The sequence below is a fragment of the Arvicola amphibius genome, chromosome 15 (assembly GCF_903992535.2).
Source record: "Arvicola amphibius chromosome 15, mArvAmp1.2, whole genome shotgun sequence".
Taxonomy (NCBI): Eukaryota; Metazoa; Chordata; class Mammalia; order Rodentia; family Cricetidae; genus Arvicola; species Arvicola amphibius.
This window is the reverse complement of record NC_052061.1, coordinates 30,890,202-30,912,157: the sequence shown is the minus strand read 5'-3', so window position 1 is coordinate 30,912,157 and position 21,956 is coordinate 30,890,202. Positions and strand designations below refer to the sequence as shown.

Genomic DNA, 21,956 nt, shown 5'->3' with positions numbered 1-21,956 from the left:
TAGTATATGCTTAGAGAGCCATCTTTTTTTTTTTTTCATTTTCTATTGGACTAAGAAAACTTGTATCTATTGTATGAGGTACTGGGCCATCATGCAATAGATCTCTTGAACTAATTCTTAAATGAAATTTTGTATCCCTTAACAGACAAGCCTATATCCTGTGTGTTGATTTGGATAGAAAAGCAAACTGACCATGTAGATTAGGAGAGGTGAGTGGTTTGACAGCAGGAATGACAGAGCCACCTTTCCTTTCATAGGAAGAATCTGACAAATTCAGGAAGGGTATGTGTGAGGCTGTTGTGTCTTACCAAGTCCCCAGTTGGCTCTGTACTTGGTGTAGAGGGAGGTGGCCTAACTGTTGGCTCTGTACTTGGTGTAGAGGGAGGTGGCCTAACTGTTGGCTCTGTACTTGGTGCCATAAGAGTAGAGGAAGGTGGCAACACATAGACAGTGGACTAAAGCATCCCTGGCAGCGAAAACCACAGGGAGGATTTGCAGGGAGGAAGCGTTGTATGAAAGGCCGGAAAGGTGTGAATGAGACTTCGGGAAAGATGGGCAAGAGCTGAGGTGGAACTTGCACATTTTGAGTCATCCTAAGGGGATGCTGTGTTGCTGACTCTGGAGGCCTTGGAACAGCTTGCTCTGCTTCATTGACCTGTGTCTCAGTGGAGCGGTGTTGGATCTGGAAGAGGGTTGACATGGATAACTATGTAGGTAGAGGCTTGGAACCCAAGACTGATCTGGCGTTAGGTATTAAGAGCACCCCTGCTTGAAGGGCCATTAACATAGCCTGGGATCCCCTTTTTCTCCTGAACTCTAGATGTCCATAAGGTCATGTCTACTGGTATCTCTTTAGTTTTGTGATCTCTGAATTTTGGGGATACAATTCTAGAATGTTACTTTGACTTTTCAGAAGAAGTTGATTCTATTAGAAGATTTAAAGTGTTCATTCTTTTAAAAGTAAACTACAAGCCCACCTGTTGATGAAATCCAATGATCCACTTTCCAAAAGCATATGTGCTAACGAAGGCAGGGCTCTTTGTCTTTAGCAAGTGAAAAGTGAAGAGAAGCCGGACAGCTTCTCTTTCCCGACTGTAAAGCGAACGCTAACACACTGCAGAGATATTGCCTTTCTTCCTGCTTCTGGAGGTCCAAAGGGCCTGGAAGGACCCCATGCCTGGTTGGTTTTAGTATAGCGGTGGAGGGGCCTTCACTATTTTCATAGCAACTTGACCTTCCATTCCGATTGCTCTGTCTTCCTGCCTATAAGGCTAGTCGTGTTTCTATCAGTCACACTGCTCTCTGCAGAGGAGAACCCTGCTGCTGTATACTGTTAAGTTCATGCAGCAGGTATGCATGTCCATAAGTGTGTACTAAATATACACACACATGTATTTCCAATTTTCTTGCTAGATTTTGGCCCTGATTGCATTCATCTGCATTGAGACCATCATGGAGTGCTCCCCGTGCGAAGGCCTCTACTTTTTTGAGTTTGTAAGCTGCAGTGCATTTGTGGTGACTGGGGTCCTGCTGATTCTCTTCAGTCTCAACCTTCATATGAGGATCCCTCAGATCAACTGGAGCCTGACAGTGAGTACACCACGTGGCTTTCCAGGAAGAGGACTCTCGTCATGTTTAGCTCTAGTTCATTTGGTCCTTAACTTTCCTTACTGGGTTGAGTAAAATTCCACAATTAAAGTGAATTCTAACTTAATGGTAAAACATCGTAACACAGTTGTGTAGGTCCTTTCAAGGGTGCCGTTTGTATTTACACTTACCTGGAGGGTTGGTCGTGTTGCTATTTGTAGAAGGCTGGGAAGAAAATAATACATTAGCATATTTATCAGACTAGACCCAAGATTCATTTATAAAAATATTAATTCTTGCAGGTGTGATAGCTCACACCTGTGGTCCTAGCACTTTGGAGGCAGAGATGGGAAGATCTCTGCAAGTTCAAGGCCTTCATGGTCTACATAAAGAATTAGACTTTCTGGGTTACATAACAAGACCTTGTCTCAAAAAACAGCAACATATTGATTCTGAAAGAATTAACAATATGAGTAAAAATACTAGTAACTTGCAAATCCCAAGAGTACTGTCAAATGCAGAGCCACTGAGGGCTGCAGGTCTGACTGGAATATTTCAGAGGGAATGCATCCTCTCTTAGAGCCTTTGAGGGCTGCAGGTCTGACCAGAAGGTCTGTGGACGGAATGCATCCTCTCTTAGTACTTAGTACTTTGGGTTCTAACCCTCATTTGGACCCTCTTGTCAATTTGGTCTGATAATGCTCAGAACTCGTCAGTCCTGCTTTCCTGAACTTTGTTGTTTTTATTTGTCCTTGAATGTCAAAGCATTTTTATATCATGGTTTCTTGCTCTTGCTTTGTTGATGAGCTTGTACAAGATCAGAGGGAATCACTGAGGTAGGTACTCCAGAGCATAAGAGTGCCTCACTCTCTCTACCTGTAAAGGAACCCATAGGCACCACAGCCTTGGGAGAGTGAGAAGGGTTAGCTGAAGGTCCTGCCTTCACTCAGGGCTGCAGCCCACACACCCTACCCTAGTGCCTAGGGCCATGGGAAAAGCCCAGAGTAGACTCTGACTCTCTGGTGCATGGTTCCTGCAGGCACCTGGGGAAAAGAAACGGAAGCTGTCTGTGTGTATAGTGGGGCTGCTGTTGTGGTATGCCCTGGGTCACAAAGCAGGGAAGATCTTTCTTATCAGATAGTCCCCATGTTATCCCATTGGGCAAAACACAAAAGGGGTGGGGTGAGGGTAGGGATTTCCTGCAGGAGGTACTGATTAGAAAAATTGTCAGTTGTAAACTCAGCTAGTTTTGTTGTAGCTTTGAAAGTGGAGGACAATTATATGCTAGGTTTTATTTTATTTTTGAAACAGGATCTTATGTATTCCAGGTTGGCCTCTTATTCATTATGTGGCCAAGGATGACCTCGAACTCCTGATTTTCCTGCCGCCACTTCTCAGTGCTGAGATTATAGGCAAGCATCAGTCTCCTCGGGTCACTGTTGAGACGAGTGCTCCTGGTTATGCATCGATTCAGTGGATCCAGGCAGGGTTGTGCTTGTGCCAGCAATTGCTAGTGTGCTAAATAATATGATGGCTGGGAGTCAGCTCTGGACAGAGCTCACGCTCCCTGCCTGGCAGCTTTCCTCTAGCCCATGCAGACGCTCAGCAGGAGCCCTGGCTTCTGGGTCTCTGCTGCACAGGCATGGTGCTATTAAGATAGAGTGTTGACTGGGTAGTGGCATGTGCTATTAATCCTAGCACTTGGGAGGCAGAGACAAGTAGATCTCAGTTATTTTGAGTCTGGTCTATATAACGAGTTTGAGGCCAGCCAAGGCTACACAGTGAGACTCTGTCTCAAAAATAAAATATTAAAGAGTGAAAAGAAAGAAAAATAGAATGAAAAGATAAAGAAAAAAATCAACCTTTAGGAGTCTGGATAGACCTGAGGGACTTGCCAGTGTTGATGGTGTAGTCAAGCAGCCCTTTAAACAGATTAGATTTTCTCTGCTTCTCCATTGAAACTCAGAGGCCATGAGGTGTGACCCAGGATACTGAAGACCTGATGCTAAAACAGGGGTAACAGAAGTGCTGGTGAATGCTTAAAGAAGGACCCCAGCTGTAGGCCAGACACTGTTCTTGGCTCATTCATTTACTCTCCAGAGCAGCTCCAGGAAGAAGAGATTGCTATTAGCACTTAAAAACACAGAGAAACAGTGCAGCGTGTCTAAAGTCATCCATTGGCTAGGTCCCGTGTGGCTGTCTCTGCATCACTGCTACCGCCCTTTCCACAGGAAGGCAGCAGTTACATCCATGCAGCACTAGGCTAGTTAGTAACCTCACTCACTTTGCTAAAGGCTTGTTGACAATCCTGCAGGCTGTGGTGGTATAGAAGCTTGAAAGTCTGTCAAAAAAGTCTGTTTTCAGTGTATGAATGCTATGTTATAGATGGCGTACAGGAAAGAATACCGGAAGATGCCCCAGTTTCAGTATATTTATATTTTTGGGAAGCTTGGCCTAATCTAAATGATACGAGAACTTTTTTTAAAAGGTGACGTGAAGCAAGACTTGGTGGCGCACACCTTTAATCCCAGCACTTGGGAGGCAGAGGCAGGGGGATCTCTGAGTTCAGGCCAAGGCTACATAGAGAGCCCCTGTCTTAAAAATGAAGTAAAAAGGTGACACTGGAAGACTGTGCGACTCAGTGGCACGCTGTTGGCTTGTGCATGTAAAAGACCTAGGGTTGATGCTCAGGAGCACAGGCAAATAAATTAACCCGAACTCTGCTTGGTACGCAGCATTACCAGTTTCGGTTGCTCTTTTAGTCAAGACTTGATAACAAGAGGTAAAGGTATATTGTGAACCGATCCTGCCCGCGTCCTCTCCAGTGAGCAATCCCCATGACACTGAGAATGACGTCTGCAGGCACAAGAGAAACAAGCTTCGTGGGCCTCAGTTGGAAAGTTCTTCAGTTGCTTTGCAAATTATTCTACTTTTCTTCTTTTTCTTTAGGATTTGGTCAACACTGGACTCAGCACTTTCTTTTTCTTTATTGCCTCAATTGTACTGGCTGCTTTAAACCACAAAACCGGAGCGGAAATTGCTGCCGTGGTAAGCAGACTAGATTGGTTTAAATAGGCTGAGTTTGCACCTTCTGAGACTGTCCCCTGGCATGTGTCCTAGTCACCCTCCTTTAAGTGTTTCCAGAGATGAGGGATGGTGGTCAGATAGCAGAAAGGGTTCACTCTCCATGCTCTGTTCTGTCTTGCTGTTGGTTTATAAAGAACATGTATCACTTGTGATGGGTGAGGGTGGGTAGGAAATGGGGCCAGCAAGATGGTGGCGCAGTGGGTAAAAGGCACTTGCTGCCAGACCTGATGACCTAAGTCCCATCCACAGGTCCAAATTGTCCTCTTGTAACCACCTATATGCCATGGTACACCTCCCACCCAACGCACAAAATAATGCATAAATGCATGTGATAAGCATTTTATTTTTTATTTTTCGAGATGGTTTCTCTGTGTAGCTTTAGAGCCTGTCCTAGACAGGCTGTTCTGTAGACCAGGGGCTGGCCTCAAACTCACAGAGATCCGCCTGCCTCTCTTCACAAGTACTAGGATTAAAGGTGTGCGCCACTACCACCAGGAATAAGCATGAAGCAATAAAATATAAAGCTGATTGCTCTTCCAACATGTCAGGAGATCCATCAAGTTAGACTAAGAGGTTAAAACTCTACTTCATCTGCCTGGCGCTGCCCAGGTGAGAGGCAGTAGGAGGGTGTGGTGGTACAGAGCCTGGGCTTGATGGCTTCCTGTCGAGTTCTCTTATGAGATGCAATTCTTTCTATATGATATTTGGTCTTTGTTATATTTTTATTTGTGGGTCCAGTAACCATGAATTGTATGCAGTAAAAGAGGTGCTTTTGTGATTTAAAAATAAAAAAAGTTCAAGGCCGGGTGTGGTGGTACACACCTCTAATCCCAACACTCAGGAGGCAGGATGGTTTCCTTAAATTTCACATGGAAAGTTCTAGATCAGCCAGGGCCACATAGACCCTCAAAATAATACAGTAATAACAATATTAATAAATATTTTTAAAAGATAATGGGCTGGAGGACTGGCTTAGTTGGCAAAGTGCTTGCCATGTAGGTATGAGACCCTGAGTTTCAGCTACCAGAACCCATGTAAAGCTGGATGTGGTAACAGGTACACCCATAATACCAATGGTCCTGGGGCAGAATCTCATGGGGTCAGCTAGCATTGAGAAGGAAACGGCGTGTCCCAAGGTAGAGAGGTACCGGGATGGATCAGCCCCCAGAGAGCCGTGGGTGGGTGTTGAGTATGACCGGTTAGATTCACCCTCCTTATCTTTCATGCCCAGGACATCTAGGGGGCCAGCATGACCCACGACAAGAAGCCTTGTCCAAAACAAGAGAGGGTTGGCACCCAAGGTTATTCTTTGACCTCCAAATGCATGATACCCCCTGTCTCCCAGAGAGAGAGAGAGAGAGAGAGAGAGAGAGAGAGAGAGAGAGAGAGTAAATAAACCAGGTAGTGTTGGCACATACTTTAATCCCAGTACTCGGAAGACTGAGGCAGTCAGATCTTTTGAGGCCAGCCTGGTCTACAGAACAAGTTCCAGGACAGCCAGGACTATACAGACAAACTCTGTCTTGAAACAAACAAACAAAAAGTAGTCAAGAGTAGTGGTACCGCCTTTAATCGCATCACATGGGAAGCTGAGGCAGGTGGGTCTCTTTAAGGTCGAAGTCAGCCTGGTCTATAAAGAGAAGCAAAAAGAAGGAAGAAAAGAAACAGATTTAAAACACTCAGAAGACCTTTTAGTTTTCTTCATGCCAGCCTAGATTTTCACTTGACTTCCTCCAGATCACAGCTACACATGAGTAGGGCTGGGGATCTGGTGTTACTGGAAGGGGCCGCACACAGCTTGGGTCCCTGTGACGACACTCAGCCTCAGCTTCAGGACACATGCACAAGGGTAAACTGTGATTATGTATTTTAGATATTTGGCTTCTTGGCAACAGCAGCCTATGCAGTGAGCACATTCCTGGCCGTGCAGAAATGGAGAGTCAGCCTCCGCCAGCAGAGCACTAATGACTACATCCGAGCTCGCACTGAGTCCAGAGATGTGGACAGTCGCCCCGAGATCCAGCGCCTGGACACATGAGACCCTCCAGGAGTCCTCCCTCCGCTGCCCTCACACCCATTCTTCTAATCAAGTTTTCTTTCTCTCAGCACGCCAGATTTTTGTGTGGTCCAGTTGAATTTTGTCCTGTTTGGTAAAAATTCACTTTGGGAAGGGTGCCTAGAGTGACTGATCCGTGGTGGCCTGAAGAACCCAGGTCCTCCAGCATCGGGTGCCTGTGGGGGCAGCCGACTGCAGGGCCTGCTCCAGGGCTTAACTGTCTGTCTCAGAACACAGTCCCATTTGACTCTGAGCTGCCCTGCCTTGTGCATCTGTGACGAGTCTAAAGTGAAGTGGCTTTGAGAAGGGAACTATGTTATAAGATAGCGGTACAGGGCTGCAACAGCCAGTGAGGTTCTTGGACAACCCCTAGGGAGCTAGGAGTGAATGCTGAGTCTGGCTGGTTAGATCCACCTCATTGTCTCCCATGCCCAGGGCATCTAGGCAGCCAGTGTGGCCTGGGTGGGACCCTGAGGGGCTTGGTGAATAGATGTGCTCCTGTAACCTCCTTGCCAGGTCTTTATGTTACAGGGACAGGAAAATCTAGTGCCCTGTGGGACCACTGACTCACAAAACAGTGACCATTTGTCTCCTACCCTGCTGAGAGAGCACTTGATTCCTCCTCAAATGAATCACCTTCCTGTGGTCCATACTCACTTCCTGGGGTAGAGGCCATCGTCTCCGCCAGTCCCCTGCCTACCTTACACATCTTGAGGCTGAATTGCGGCAGTTCCAGCACCTTTACCTTCTCAGGTGAAAGCTGCAGAAGAAACAGTACTTCCACCAGCAGGGGCACTGGCTCACGGATCACATGCGTGTATGTGGGGCAGGCAGAGTGTCTGTATGTATGTGTGTTAAAAAGCAGCACACTCAAATTCACTCTTCTATTGTATGGACGTGTCTAATTCTCTGAATATCCAAGACAAGCTCTAAAGTGATTCAGAGTCAGTTTATCTAGGATTTGAAAATACTTGAATCTGCACCAGGACACATCTTTCCACAGATGTGCCATGAGGCACTATTGTCATTTTGGGCGCCTGAGTGTCCTCACTATGAACACCAGTCCTGGAACATGTTAGGAATTCTAGTTACATCCGGCTTTTGGATTGGTTCTTGATAAACTGAAGATTATTTTCGTGGTAAATGAATTGAGCAGGCCCCTGTCATGCTGTAATTTTGTTGTTGTTGTTGTTGTTGTTATTGTTGTTTTTGTTGTTAGAGACTAATGATATCTTTTTGGAAAATTGTTTTAACATGTCAGGTTCTCTCTCCGAACTGTTGATGTTTACAGACCTTATTGTAGCTCTAATATTTTGTGTGTAGCCTCACCAAGGAGAAGACGTGACTGTTGGAAAGGTATTGCAATAGCAGAGAGCCCCCGCCATTTCCTACTGAGACTGTTCATAGCCTGAGCAGTGTCTTTTGTAGTTCATAACCCAGAAGCGGGTGGCAAGGCTGGGGGAGGAGAGTCTGAGGAGGTGGGTGCCCCTGTGTGCCATGGCTCTGCATCATTCAGGGAAGAGCGGCGATGTATGGTTGTGTAGCAGAGAGGAGCTATTGTCAGATACCACTGCGCGGCTCCAGAGTCCACAGGAAATAGGATCAGGCTGTGTCTGGCTGGGGGCTAGGTTGGGGGGTACTAGAGGTTGACTCCCTAAAGCCAGCATCTAGTGTAATCCAGTGCTGCTGTGGTTCCATGTTGGCAGTAGTCCAGGTCACATGTTCAAAGGACAGCTAGTCTGGTTAACTCCCCTCCCTGCTCCTCTTCTTCTCCAGAGTGCGGCCTGGGTCTGGCCCTTGCCCAGCTCCTGATACAGATTTCTGTCCTTGAATGTTGTGAGGCTGTCAGTATACCTTGTGCTGTCACAACTTTGAACCTGTTGCATGTTGTGATATGGGGGGAGTGGATGACATCTGCATTTTTATCTGTTTTACATGGTTATTTTGATTTTGTTGAGTATGTCTACACAATCAAAATCAAATTCCCTTTAAAGTAGGGTCACAAAGTCTTTGCCTGCATCAGATGTGCCCCCCTTGGAAGGACCACCCTGAGCTCTATCATGTTACTGGGCCTCAGGAAAAAAGCCACCTTTGAAGTGAGCCGGAAGAAAGAAGCATTCAGACTGGATTGCTGCTCATTTTCCCAAGTCACTTCAATAAAACCATTTTTATCATGTGCTGAAAGGAGGCCTCTGAGAGTGTTGTCAGCTGAGACATAATCCTGAGGCCCTGGGAGACCGTGAATACTGAGATACGATAAAAGTGCTAGGGTCTTAGGCCTGAAAGACTTGAGTTAGTTGCATCTTGGTGTCAGAATTATCTTTGTAATTATTTATATCCCAGTAACTATTTAATATCCTTTGTGTTACGAAGCTTCCCTGTGGCTTTTGTATATGTATTTCTTTGTACTATTTAACTAGTTCCCATAGAGCCAGAAGTGGCTTATACACGTTCTAATAGCGTGATGCACAACCCCACTCCTGTACAGCCAACGTGGTGAGGAAAAGCCATGAAAGGAATATGGTTGCCTACAGGGAATGCAAAGATGCCTGTCTTTTTCTTTTCGTGCTTCTATGCAAACAAAATAATCTAGATCTGGGTTTTTAAATGATCTCTGCAAATTGAAAAAAAGCATATTTTTGTGTTTATTAAATCTATTACGGACCAGTGTCACTTAGGTTTGGGGCATTTTAAGTCAACCTTAGCTTATTTTGTTTCCCTATGGGATGACTGACTTTCCCAGTTGGAGCGAAACTTGAAGGGAAATGCAGTTGTTGGGAACATCTGGTGTCGCCATGGAGATGTGGGGTTCAAGTCCTCTCACATTTGGTAGTTTGGATGGATCTAAACACTGACATCCTCAGAGAAAGTGTGGCGCTGTGTCTGTTGACTGAGTGGCATTCACCACTGCTCTCTACCCCTCCTGCAAAGCACAGAGGGTAAGAAGCCCTTTTCCTTTATGAATGGAGAGCAAGGAAACCCAAGGTACTTACTGCCTCCTAGGATGGGTGAGCACAGTGATGGATGGATTCTCCTCAGAGAAGTTCCACTTAAAGTGGATTGCCATGCAGGGCAGATTGCTTTTGTCTACAGAAAAAGCAAGAATGCAGAAAGCTGCCCACATCCAGTGCCCACATCTTTCTTAGCAATGTGCTAAAACACCGGAGTGGGTAGAGCCTGGGCACAGGGAAGCCAGCAAGGATCAGCCGTGGTCCTTGTGCAGTGAGCACTTGACCTTGGGGCCCTTTTACAGGCCCCGGCTAGAAGGCTCACACCCATGGGCAGACCTGGTACACCCGGCTCCCACCTGTGCTGGGTGCTTCTGGAGAGAGTTTTGTGGCTCACCTGAAAACATTTTTTCTCTTTTCAAGTTTCTTCTATCTTCTTTGAAGGTTTTTCTAGTGGTCCAGGCAGTCTTAGAAGAAATGAAGGTCTAACTCTCTTGTCCCTGCATGTATGTGAATTCTTGCTTGCCTTGAATGAGCCTTGACTAGTTCTGTGTGTGACACAAACTGTGCTATGGGAGGAAACCCCTTCCCTGTCTATGAGGTGGCCTGAGGTATTCCTGCCCATGTCAGAATCCCTGTGGGTCAGTCTTTGGAGCATGAAGACTTGTGTCTAATTTAGTGACCATGTAAATAGTTCCTACTCTGACATCTGTGTTCAGAACACAATATTCCTTGGTTCGTGTGCTCCTGCCTGACTGCCTTTTTCTCAAGATGTCACCTGCATAGCAATAGTGACATTGAGCAGGTAGCAGAAGGGATGGGGTATGCGCTTCCTAGATAGAGAATTGTTAACTGGTTCTCAGGCAGGAAAAAAATGCTTCTAACATGTGAAGTCTCCAGGGTTTCTCTCCTATTTTATCAGCACCTATACCCCATAGGGGCCAGCCAGGCAGGGAGTTTGGTGGACACGAGGTTTGCATCACAGGCCTGGCGGGAGGAGGAGGCTGCAGCGGGAACAGAATGACAGCATAGATGGCATCTGATGTGTTCATACCCCCTGCTGCCCTGGAAACATGTCCTTGTGCCTCCTCTTCAGAAGAGTGAGGGCTTGTGCTCCCCGATGGACTTGACCACCAGCTCCAATGCTGGCATCTAGTCTGGGTCTGAGCAGGCGATAGCTGCCTCAGGTGCATTCCTGGTGGGGTGCAGCCCTAGAAGGCCTGTTCTCTTGACTTTGTTAGCTCTCACCTCCTTAATCTATTGTTTCTCTTCTCAGCAGACATCTTTAAAAGAGATCTGCCGGGCGGTGGTGGCACACGCCTTTAATCCCAGTACTCGGGAGGCAGAGGCAGGCGGATCTCTGAGTTCGAGGCCAGCCTGGTCTACAAGAGCTAGTTCCTGGACAGGCTCTAAAAACTACAGGGAAACCCTGTCTCGAAAAACCAAAAAAAAAAAAAAAGAAAAAAAGAAAAGGAAAAAAAAAAAAAAAGAAATCAGATCTGTCTGGTTGAGAAAATAATTTGAAATATTTGACCTATCTATGTTTATGTAGCCTTTATCTCTGAAAGAAAATGCCATCTGTGTTAGATCTAGAATTTTCTTTTGAAAGGGAATGTTCTCTTGGATTTCATGATAGTGTAGCATTGGATGTAAGTTCTCAGGCTTTGGGAATTTTTATTTTCTTTCTAGTTTCTCCTATTCAAAAAAAAATACCTAAGAGGAGAGAGGGTGTGTGGGCCGAGGAGGGCACAAGTCTGTTGTGCTCTGAGCACTAGCCACTCACCCAGAACCAAGTTGAGATTATAGGGCCCTCGAACGGTACATTTGCGTCATTAGTTTACCCCGTCAGCCTTTTTTTTCTGATACTTCCAATTCCGGTGAGCCTTTGGTTGACTGTGGCAGGTTAGCGGGGCTTGTTTGGTTATTAATCATGGTAAGAACATGTCTGCAGTTGCTTCACTCGGCTTTGTTAATGGGATGTAGGGCAGGGCCAAGAGGTTTGTTTTTCTTTCATAATTGTTTCTGAAAAGAGAGATGCTGCTAATACCTCAGCAGAAATTACCTTCCCCCCCCCCCTAATCAGAAAAGCTACCCAAGGAATGGCCAAGAGAGAGGACAGTGGAGGAGGCTTGTGCTCACTCCAGCCCAAGGCAGGGCCAGGCCTGACTGTGCCGCCTCCTTCTTTTTTCTTTGCTCCCCTCTTTTTTTCAGAGCAGATTTAGCAGGTTTCACAGCTCTGTTTCCCCTTTCATGGCAGTGAAGAGGACGACCCCTCAGGGCTTAGATTGGCTGGGTCAAGGCTAGAGAGGGCAAGAGCAAGTGCTGTGGCCCAGGCCCACCTTTCATTACCAACCATTGGAAAAATCATTCAGATCATGATGAAATTGACCCATTTGCCTAAAATCATTGCTTTTTAATAACTTGATTTTGTTTGACATGGTTCCAGCTGGAAGAAACGCTAGGGAGTGAACTGTCTGTGTATGTTGAAGTTTATAGGACTTTAGGAACCCACAGCAGAAACACTGAGCTAGTCATTACAGTCTGTATTTTCTTAAGTAGGCAGTTCTGTCTTTGTATATTTTATGATAAATAATCACTTCACCTTTGGTGCCTTCCATGTGTCACATAAGCACTCTTGTCAATCACGGAATTGGGGGGATACATTTAGTTAAAACAGATAACACTATTTTTGTAGCATGACTGTGTCCTTTCAATATTGTTTTCCACAGTACCGTAGGTCTTGAAATTTGGGCCATTTTCGTCTTAAACTTCCTATGTAGTTTTCAAAGTCAGACACTCCTACCCCATGTACTGTGTTCTCCCCACACTGCACGTTTGCTGATTAGGCCTGAGAGTCAGAGGACATTTCTTTAAAAAAGGTCGTGTCCCTGTAATTCTACCTGACATCATTCAACTGTTCGTTAGACCGGGAGAGCGGCTGCTCTCCAGCAGCAGGGGGAAAGTGGTTTTGCATTTTCAAGTTGTGTCTGTGTGCTGCCTTCCTGCTCACTGAGTCTGACACAAAGAGCTTGCATTTGGCTTCTTGCCCTCCCACCCTAGCCAAGCGCCACTGCTTCCTAGCAGCACCCCAGCCTTTCTCTGGGACTCACCCCATTTGGAGTCCAGGTAGGATTGTGGAGGCTCCTGGTGAGTGGCCTGAATGTAGTGGGTCCCCTGCTGTGACGGGCTGGATAAAGCCAGGGCACAGCTTAGCCACTTTCTGCTTTCCTGGCCCTGCTCCTGGGATTGTCTGGTCAGGAAAAGCTCACCAAGCCGTTGTTGAGTAAAGGTACGGATTCTCTGAGACATTAACTTGTAGCTCCTTGTCTTTGTCCTTTTGAGGAGTCGAAACGTGGTTCTGTGGGGAAAAAAAAAAGTCATCAGGTGGCTGAATGACAGCTTCCTGCCAGGATGGGCCACTGGCACTTCATTTAACTAGTGGTACTTCGGGGGTGGGGTGGGGGGACGACAATGTTCATAGTTACATTTTGTTTCTGTAGTCTGGTTTTCTTTGAGACGGGGTCTTGCTAGGTAGTCTTGGCTGGCCTTTAACTTGTAATTGATCATCCTGCCCTTTGTCTTAAATGCTGCGGTACAGGAGTGTGTCACCATGTACAGCTAAAGTTTGTCTTTTTGGCGGTTTATAGACATGGCTGTGGGCATTCCAAGGTGAAGGCTGTTGAACAAACTGATGTGTGTTGTTTGCAGTACTGAACTTCGCCTCCTGGCCCATTGGACATGGCCACCGTGGGTGGGCCCCCCAACCCCCGTGGGAGCCCCATGGTATTTGTTCCCCTTGATTTGCCCCTGACAGCCGACAAAGCCTCACACTGCCCTCAGCCTCCCCACTTTCCTTTGAAGGACCAATTTTTCATGGTACTTGTCTTGATTGTTTTCATAGTGTTCAAATCTGTATTTTTGTATGTAGAGGGAAATAATTTTCAACACTAATCACTAATGAATACTGTATTGTCATGAAGGAGTTCTTGTTTAATAAATGGACAAATAAAAATGTTTTAGTCTCTCCTTTCTCCCCACTCCTGCAACAGCTGCTCTGTGGAGGTGGCATAGCCACAATCAACAGGCTGTAACCAGTCTGCCAGGCTCCAGGGCATTGCACAGCCTCTGCCTCTGCTTCTGCCTCTGCCTCTGGCTATGCACGTGTTTTAGTGTGCATATCCAGTGATGAGCAGAAGGCTTTGCCGCTCTCCGGGTACTTGGGCTTGAGTGGTGACTGGGTTCCTTATAGCAGCTGCTCTGAGCTCCCTTGCTCAAGACCCAGGTTTTGGTTGTTGGAGGACACACCATCCTAACCAGGCTGCCTGCTTACCCTTCACTGCCTTGACTAAGATTGAGTCAAAGGCAGTGGTGGTCAGATGCTGTTGCCCAGCACGGATAAATACTGCCGCGCCACTGCTGGACGCCAGGAGACACTGTGGCCGTTGAAATGGGCAGTTACTGCAGGCGGCGGGTGGGTTTCTCAGTCGGGCACACTCTGAGCAGATAGGCACTTTGTTTTTAATCCATTGTGGCATTCTTTTAGGGAAGGGATTTACATGCAAGGTAGGAAGAAGGTTACAAACATCTTAAGACATGGGCCCGGAACTCTGGCTCATTCATGGGGCCCCTCAGGTCACAGAAAATGCCATTTGTTACATTGCTTTTGAATAAAAAAGTTATAAAAAAGTTAGAAAACATCAAAGACACACACAGTATCAAACCCCAAGTGAACACAGAGAAGGCCCATGTTAGCAGGCCTGTCCAGGTGGCTCCCAAGAGGAAAGGGCTTGACTGGGCCCGCCCAGCCACTTGTGACTTTGTCACTGCCACTGCCCTGGTTGACAGACAGATCTTTGGGCTCTTTGCTGAAAAGGTCTCAGACCCACAATGGAAGACTTGGCTAGTTGGGTTTCTCCCCGTTTTACAGTGAGGAGGGAAACTTCTCGAACAAAGATTCCTGAAAGTCCTCTCAACAAAGTGCAGGTGTGAACAGGAGCCCTCCATACAGAGCCCACCGGGGCTGGGTGGGTCAGCCTGCTGTGACCACACCCCATGCAGCCACCTGAACTGCAGTGACTGGCTCCGTATGATGTGTCTGCTCCCATGGGCGAGGTTCAAAGGCTCAGGTCTTTAGGACAGAAACGGGAGAAGGTAGGATATTCAGTCTCTTCATGTGCCAGCTCAGCGGTGCTAAGCCAGCACAGCCAATTTTGAGTGTGAGGCTCAGGGGGCATAATCTCAGAGACCTGCTCCTCGGTCTTCTCTCCTGTGGGCGTCCACTGCCATGCTCCTGTAGCCCCATCAGGACAGTATGGGTGGCAGGCCTGAGTGACGCCAGGCGCAGGCGCAGGCGCAGGCCTCAGTCTGAGTCGGAGTCGGAGCTGGAGTTGGAATGATCTGAAAGGAAAGTAGAGAGTGCTGGCAACTGTCCTGGAGTGTGGGTAGGAGGGGGCACTGCCAGCAGGAGCCCTGGGCCCAGCTTCTCCCATAGTGGCAGGCTGGGCCTTGGCCTACAAGGGGATAGAGCAGGCACTTCTCTTCAGCCCAAAGTCCAAATGCATCCTTCCCAGGACGTCCCCTCTCACCTGAGGATGGCGGAGTTGCACAATTGCACCCTTTTCTCTACCCCCATTCAGCAGGACAAAGAAGAATTTATTGTCTCTGAACTAAAATACACTAGAAAATGGACAAGCTTTTTGGTTGTTTTGTAAAGCTATTTTATGGGTTTAGCTGTTTATATTATTTTACATTGTGAGACGAATATAAAACATCATGTTAAAGTCAATTAGTGATATAACTTTAAAGGCTCCTGGAATCACACCATTAAAGATTATTCTGTAGAATAATTTAATAATTTAATAATTATAGAATAATTATTATTCTGTAGAATAATATTATAATTTAATAATTCCTTCTGGAATCTCATGTCTTATTAGTACCTGACCCTAGCAATGGTTGCTGTATTTTAATGCTCATCACCTTCCCAAGCCCTGGTTCTTATCCCTCATCCCTTAGCCAGGGGTGTATAAGTAAGACAAACTTGTCATAGTCATAGCTAACATACAGGCCAATTATAAATACTTTTGCTGCAGAAACTACTGTCTTATATTAAAACCACACCAGATATTCAAAATGCATCTCCCCATGAACATTTATGCTCCGATCCCTGAGCTGGTTGACCGGCATTTGCTGCAGGCCCCCAAGTCTGGAAGACAACATCCGGGAGGTTTAACCTGTTTGCCACAGACCAGGAATGAGTTTCGAATGGCATTCACTTTTAGCAGCGGGACAGTGCCTGGGAATCCCAACGGGAAGCTGGTGGCCTCTAAACATAACCAACCAGGTCCTGCTTCAGACATTTAGTACAATGGGGAAGATCCTACAGCCAGGACCAGCCTGAGAGCACCTCTGTCTAGCCACACGGTACTGCTGGCCTGCTCCATAAAGAACCTGTTCTTTGGAAAAAAATATCCAAACAAGTCAGGTAAGGGATGCTATGAGTTTGAGACCAGCCTGGGCTACAAAATGAGTTCTAGGCCAGGGAGTTACACAGAGTGAGGTTCTATTTCAAAAACAAAACCAAGCCCACTGTGCCTGTGTATGTCTGGGTACTGTGGGCTTCCAAGCAGGAAAGGAGAAACGGGAAAGAGAGTGTAGTGTGTTGGCCTCAGATGGATTGGTGTCCTGACTAGCTGCCCTGGGGACATTGGTGTGCCTTGCAGGGCCAGAGGTACAGGCATACACTCGCCTTCCCCTCCGACCAGGCTGGACACTTCCTACTTTTCCTTCAGCCTCAAACTAACCAGGTGTCCCCAAGGAAGGGCAGAGCCCTACAGCTATCCTAAAAGGGATCAGTGAGGTTCCTCAGAAACCATGCGGGGTGGCCACTCACCTCCTGCTGCTGTCTCGTGGGCTGTGGTCTCATTCGCAGAGTCTCCTTGCTTGAGGAATTTGGCCACTTCATTAAAGATCAGGTAGAAGTCAATTGCAAACACAATTGTGGCAAAAAAGCCAAAAACCTGTGGGATACACGCATGACATATGGCAGGGAACATGGACAGGGTGGATGGAAGCATCACGAAGACTCTGGGCTCATGGACCAAGAGACTGGGCATATGCAAGCAGCAGTGAGGAAATGGCCCAACCAGGACGCATGGACAGGCACAGCCTAAGTTATGGCAAATAGGGGAGATGGGCTGTGAGCCTGGTAGACACAGCCGCTCAACTTGGGACAGACTAAATTTTTAATTAATAATAGACTGGCATGGTAGAGACCCACATAGGGACCCAGTGCCAATCGGGCAGGATCTGCCTAGGTCCCACTGTAGAAGCAAGTGCCAAGGGGGATGTGACCTGGAGCTTCAGGGAAGGGGCACTGCTGGGTATGTCCACTAGGGAGCAGGGCAGCCACTCACTCCAGCTGCTTTGTAAGCTCCATCTGAGTATTTGGCGACAGCTGTGATAGAGATGACAAAGTAGATGAGGGCAGCCGTGACACAGCGCAGGAAGTCCTAGGGAGAGAGGGACATGTCTTCACTGAAGGTGCCACAGCATGGGCAACCAACACAATCAGCCCTAGCACCCACAGAGTCCCTGTCCTAGCTCCACCTTTATGCCCTGGCCCTAATCTATTCTTCTTGTGTCTTGTTTTGCAGGCTTCCAGTAGCTTATATTGCCCCATCCTTGGTCCCGCTGGGTTTTCTCTGCTCTGTGGGTAGCAAATGGGTTGTTTACTATGCTATACTGGCTCTGCAGTTTGGCACAATTGGGAAGTGGAGAAAGTCTAGCTTTCCAAGAGGCTTGACCTTGCCACAGTGAAATCCATTTATGATCATAGTCTCTGTTTAGTCCTTAGGGTGGGGCTACAGTGAGGGCAGCTACCACCAGGTGGTTACATGGATGCTGGAGATAAATTCAAGGGAGCCTTTGCGACCCATTTCCTATGATCCACTCTATTTATTAAAGGGCACTCTCTCGGGACTGTAAGGTCCTCGAGTGTTCACGGCCAGGTGCCAGATGACTAGAATCTAGGAGTCCCACAAGTCCTCAGTGACTCCACCCTGCTGGAAATGGCTTGAATGCCTGTGGCTGAGGCACATTCCTTCTCCAAGACCAGAGCAACAGCGCCACCTGGTGGTCAGGAGTCTTCTTTGAGTGCCCAGCTTCACAGAACAACAGGGGGACCTTACAACTTATCAGGTCCCGCTGTCCCAGTGCTGCTGGGTGGGCAGGGGTGGAGGCTGAGTTGCAGAACCCCAGATTCTTCAGGTGACAGCCAACCCTTTCCTCTTGGGTCCCCGGATCCTTACCATCATGGGCCAGCACAGGCCCTGCCACTTGTCATTCAGCTGCATGGCATCAGCGAAGAGGAAGTAAACAGCCAACAGGAACTCCAGCAGAGGTACCGTGAGGAAGGCAGATGCCGAGGACACCACGTAGCAGATGAAGGTAATGAATGAGAGTCCCTGCGGAAGAGCAAGGAGATTCGAACCTTCTGGCCACCCCCCCCCCCCCCCGCAACCTCCCCCAGGCCAGGCCAGGCCAGGACGGGACCCTGAGTCCCCATACCTTGCTGAATCCCTGCTATGACCCCATCTTGAAGCTCTAGCCTACACCCCCGTCCTCCCGCCCTCAGGCCTCCTTGGGCTGCTCAGCTTCTTTCCTGACTCTGCAATGGACCGTACCTAACTCAGCTGTGTCCACAAGGGGGCAAGCCAGAGCTAAAAGCTACTGCTTTCAAAACTCACACCCCTACCGGTACCTAAGATGTGTACTTTTCATGAAAACCCTAACGTCACTGAACGATGATGTGCATGCCGAAGTGAATGAAGTTGAAATGCACTGAAGTCTGCAACCGAATTTGAATGTATGAAAACACAAAGGAGGTTGACGGACACAGTAATAAAGGAGGCAGAGCAGTGTTCACCGCGGTGCAGTTCACGTGGTGGATGCAGGGGTGTTAATAGAGACCTTTTGACACTTTTGTGCATCTGCAAATCTTTATTTTTTAAAAAAACCTATGCACGAGGCTAGCAATGCAATGCAGTTCAGCTGGTAAAGTTCTTGCCTACTACACACACGCTCTGGGTTCGATCCTAAGCACCGCATAGACCAGGCTTGGTGGGACGTGGAGGCAGGAAGAGCAGAGGTTCAAAGTCATCCTCAGTTTCATACAAAAAGTTTTAGGCATCTTGGGATACATGAAACCCTATCTCAACAAAATTCTAACTCCTTTGGAGACGGCATTGATAGTAGGTTCCCGCCGTACCATTCAGGTGGGGCTGGTTATACTAATCTACAGAAGCCACAGAGCTGTAGGGTGGGGGATGCCAAGGTCACTGGTGAGTCCTGCAGACTTTGTGCGTGGCAGGGAAACAAGATGAAGATGCTAGGGCTGAGGCGTTTCAAGCCCAGTTCTCGCTGATTCTAAGACTTCTAGACTTCTCTGCTCCTCAACGCCCACAGCCTATCTTTTAAAGCAGCAGACTTGGTGTCACCCAGTTAATAGGGTATCACATTTGTACTTAGGGCATTAAAGATCTCCATCTTCCTTGGCGCATGTCTACCACTATGGTCGGGTTTGAGTCTGTCCACGGCTCAGTGGTTTAAGGGGCCGAAGGGGGAAACTCAATGTCCTGTAGGAACGAACTGATGATCTCTAGGACCCCACTCTTGCCCCTTCCCCTGAACATGCCAAGGGGGAAGCTGAACTTCCCTGGGCAAACAGGAAACTAAGGCTTAGAGAAGGCCTGTTTTGAGGTGGCCAGTCATCAGCTCCCACTGTATTTGTTAAAAGACTGCTCTTGTCTCCCCTTTCTGTTCTCATTCTCTCCCTCAATTAAGTCTGATTCTGGTGACACCCTTCCTTCCCGCCACCATAACACATACACACTTGAGTCTTGTTTTCTCATTCCCCAATTCTTGGTGGCCAGTTCCCCTAGTTTTCTATCCATGTCGACTCTGACTTCCACTGGGACCAAGAGGAGGAAGGACTAGGAGAGGCTCCCCTGTACCCTCTGAGCTCACTCACCCCTTTCCCTTCTTATTTTCCTAGGCCTGGATTTCTGGCACCTAGGCCAACTAAGTCAAGGATATCTTGTGAGTTCTGGCTGGCACTCACCCCTTATCCATGAAGGGGTATTAGGTAGAGGGTAGGGTAGGACGAAAGCCTCCTCAATGGCCTGTGATTCAAATCCCTCTCCCACCCCCGCCTCGTGACTTCCAGAGATCTGAGAAGGCCAGTCTAAGAGAGGGCTCTAGGTCTTGCCTCCTCCATGTGTCCTGGGGTACAAGGGAAAAGTCCTAGGGCAGAAACCCTCCCATCTTTTCTCAGGGCCCCTCGATTGAGTCACCTGTCAAATTTCCTGGATGCAGTTAAAGGCACTTTCTACTTCTATCAACTCCCATCCGCCCCTCCCCCTCAAGTGGGTACAGATCAGATATCAAGTTGCTAGGGATCTAAGCAACAAATGACTGTCGCCATGGGCTGTTTCCTTCTTCCTCCCGCCCCTCTTAACATCCCCATAGGCCCCGTGCCAGTTCCCGCCCCACACGCGCTGATGCAGGAGTGTTGTTAGGACAAAGGAGACCTCCCTAGTCGGGTGGGGACAAGGGGGAAGGAGGAAGGAGTGTGGCTGGGGAGGGAGGAAGGGAATGAAGTCACCCCGCTGACTCGCCACCCTGGGACAGCAGTCTGCCTGCATCTTCACTACGCAGCCCCGGTCTCACCCACTCCGCAGGATCTGCACCCCACGGGTGGCCGGGTCTCAACCAGGGAGGTGGGAGGGTGTGCAGAACAGGGGACGAAGGAGCTCTAAGCGAGCGGAGGAGCTCGAGGTCACACGGCAGCCAGGCCGCGGTGCCAGCATTGACCAGGTCCCCGAACCCTTGTCCTCTGGTCCCTTTCGAGGACTTCGTAGGCTGGAGAAGCCGGGTAAACCACGGCTCCCGCCTGATTTTGACTCCCGCTCAGCTACAGAGAAGCCATCGGAAGTTTGGGGGCGGTGGCCCAACTTCGCGAGACTCTCCTGGGCTGGAGGAGCAGAAACCCGGGCTAGGGGTGCGGGGACCGGGCTTCGGACACCCGGGGAGCCCGCGCACTCACCGACTCGGCCAGCAGGAGGCGGCCTTTGAGCGAGCAGAGGAAGGCGCGCGCAGGCAACAGGGCGCGGAGCCCGGGCACTGTCCTGCCACTTCGGGGGCGGTCCGCGGATTCCGGATCGGGCTCCGGCTCTGCGTCCGGGGGCCACATAGCGGCGCTACCTCGTCGAGCCTCGGCCTCACTGCCTCACCCAGTGCCCTGGAGGGAAGCGGAAACCCGCTGTGCGGAAGGAGAAAAAGTGGAGTTAGACTAGGCCCCGGGACTCATCCTCGGCTGCTCCGCCTCCAGCACCTTCAATCCTCTCCCCCCATCCCCACCCACAACTGCCCCTCGGACCCTGCCCCGCCCACCCTCCCGCCCTCCATTCTCCAACCACCCCCACAACGCCCCTGGGATGCTGTCCTGCCCGTCCCTCCTCCCCCATCCTCCCTTTCCCATCTCCGCCTCCCCAACAGCCCTTCCGACTCTACCCGGCCCATATCCCGCCCCCAACCAACGCCACCACCACCCCTACTACCCCCTTAGACTTAGCCCAGTCTGTCTCTCCCCGCCTTCCATCCTTCTACTTCCACCCTCCGCCTCTCACTAGCCCTAGGATCCTCCCTCCCTGTCCCCCCCCCTCCGCCTATCCTTCATTCTCATTTCCCCCTTCGACTCTGCCGCGCCCACTTCCCCATTCATTGACCCCCTGAACCACACTGCCTCTCCGATCATCCCTGCCCCCTCTACCCCACCCCCCGTCTCCCACGGCCTCCTTTACCCTGCCCTGCCTATTTCCTGCCCCATTCTCCCAACCCTTTCCATACTGCCTTCTAGGACCCACCTCCCCATGTCTTCCACTCCACCCCGCCCCCTTGGATTCTGTACCCAGGTCCTCCCAGTCCCCTCGGACCCCAAAAGCCCGGAGTGCTCTGTGCGGCCTATGGCCTGGAGTTTCCTAGTACTGTTTCTCACCGCACCCCATCCTGGTGGACACAGACCCACTTATTGTCTCCCCTGAGCGTAACGAAGCGCCGACCACCTAATTGTCCCTTCTTAGCGACTCTGCTCTCTGTCTAAGCTTGAACTAACTTTGTGTCCTACACCTTCCAGGAGCCTAGACATCTCCAGGGCAGGTTCTCCACCTGGTCCTCTCCTGGCTCGGCTCTAAGCAAGCTGTCAGCTCTTGCTGTTTCCC

General features: G+C 48.8%; 2 protein-coding genes across 5 annotated transcripts in view; one reads left to right on the top strand and one right to left on the bottom strand.

Moving 5' to 3' along the window:
• Cmtm4 (CKLF like MARVEL transmembrane domain containing 4) overlaps window positions 1-6,787 on the top strand; it is a 39,255-nt gene extending 32,468 nt beyond the window's left edge. The window contains exons 2-4 of the mRNA XM_038312562.1: window positions 1,414-1,590; window positions 4,537-4,635; window positions 6,548-6,787. Of these exons, the coding sequence (XP_038168490.1) occupies window positions 1,414-1,590; window positions 4,537-4,635; window positions 6,548-6,712 (441 nt within the window). The 3' untranslated portion in view covers window positions 6,713-6,787. The remainder of the gene's footprint in view (window positions 1-1,413; window positions 1,591-4,536; window positions 4,636-6,547) is intronic.
• A 7,395-nt stretch (window positions 6,788-14,182) lies between these two features.
• Cmtm3 (CKLF like MARVEL transmembrane domain containing 3) lies at window positions 14,183-21,956 on the bottom strand. 4 transcript variants are annotated; one of them, XM_038312559.2, is made up of 7 exons: window positions 21,851-21,956; window positions 20,783-20,998; window positions 17,988-18,143; window positions 17,094-17,189; window positions 16,571-16,697; window positions 15,264-15,354; window positions 14,183-15,075 (listed from the first exon to the last, which is right to left on the bottom strand). In XM_038312559.2, exons 2-6 carry the CDS (start codon window positions 20,927-20,929, stop codon window positions 15,311-15,313), a joined length of 570 nt encoding a protein of 189 aa, XP_038168487.1. In that variant the 5' UTR covers window positions 20,930-20,998; window positions 21,851-21,956; the 3' UTR covers window positions 14,183-15,075; window positions 15,264-15,310. The 4 variants fall into 4 exon arrangements, 3 of the variants coding, with proteins under 3 accessions (XP_038168487.1, XP_038168486.1, XP_038168489.1); XR_005283297.2 differs by lacking the exons at window positions 15,264-15,354; window positions 21,851-21,956 and having other exon boundaries at window positions 14,183-14,806; window positions 14,925-15,075; window positions 20,783-21,071; XM_038312558.2 differs by lacking the exon at window positions 21,851-21,956 and having other exon boundaries at window positions 20,783-21,071.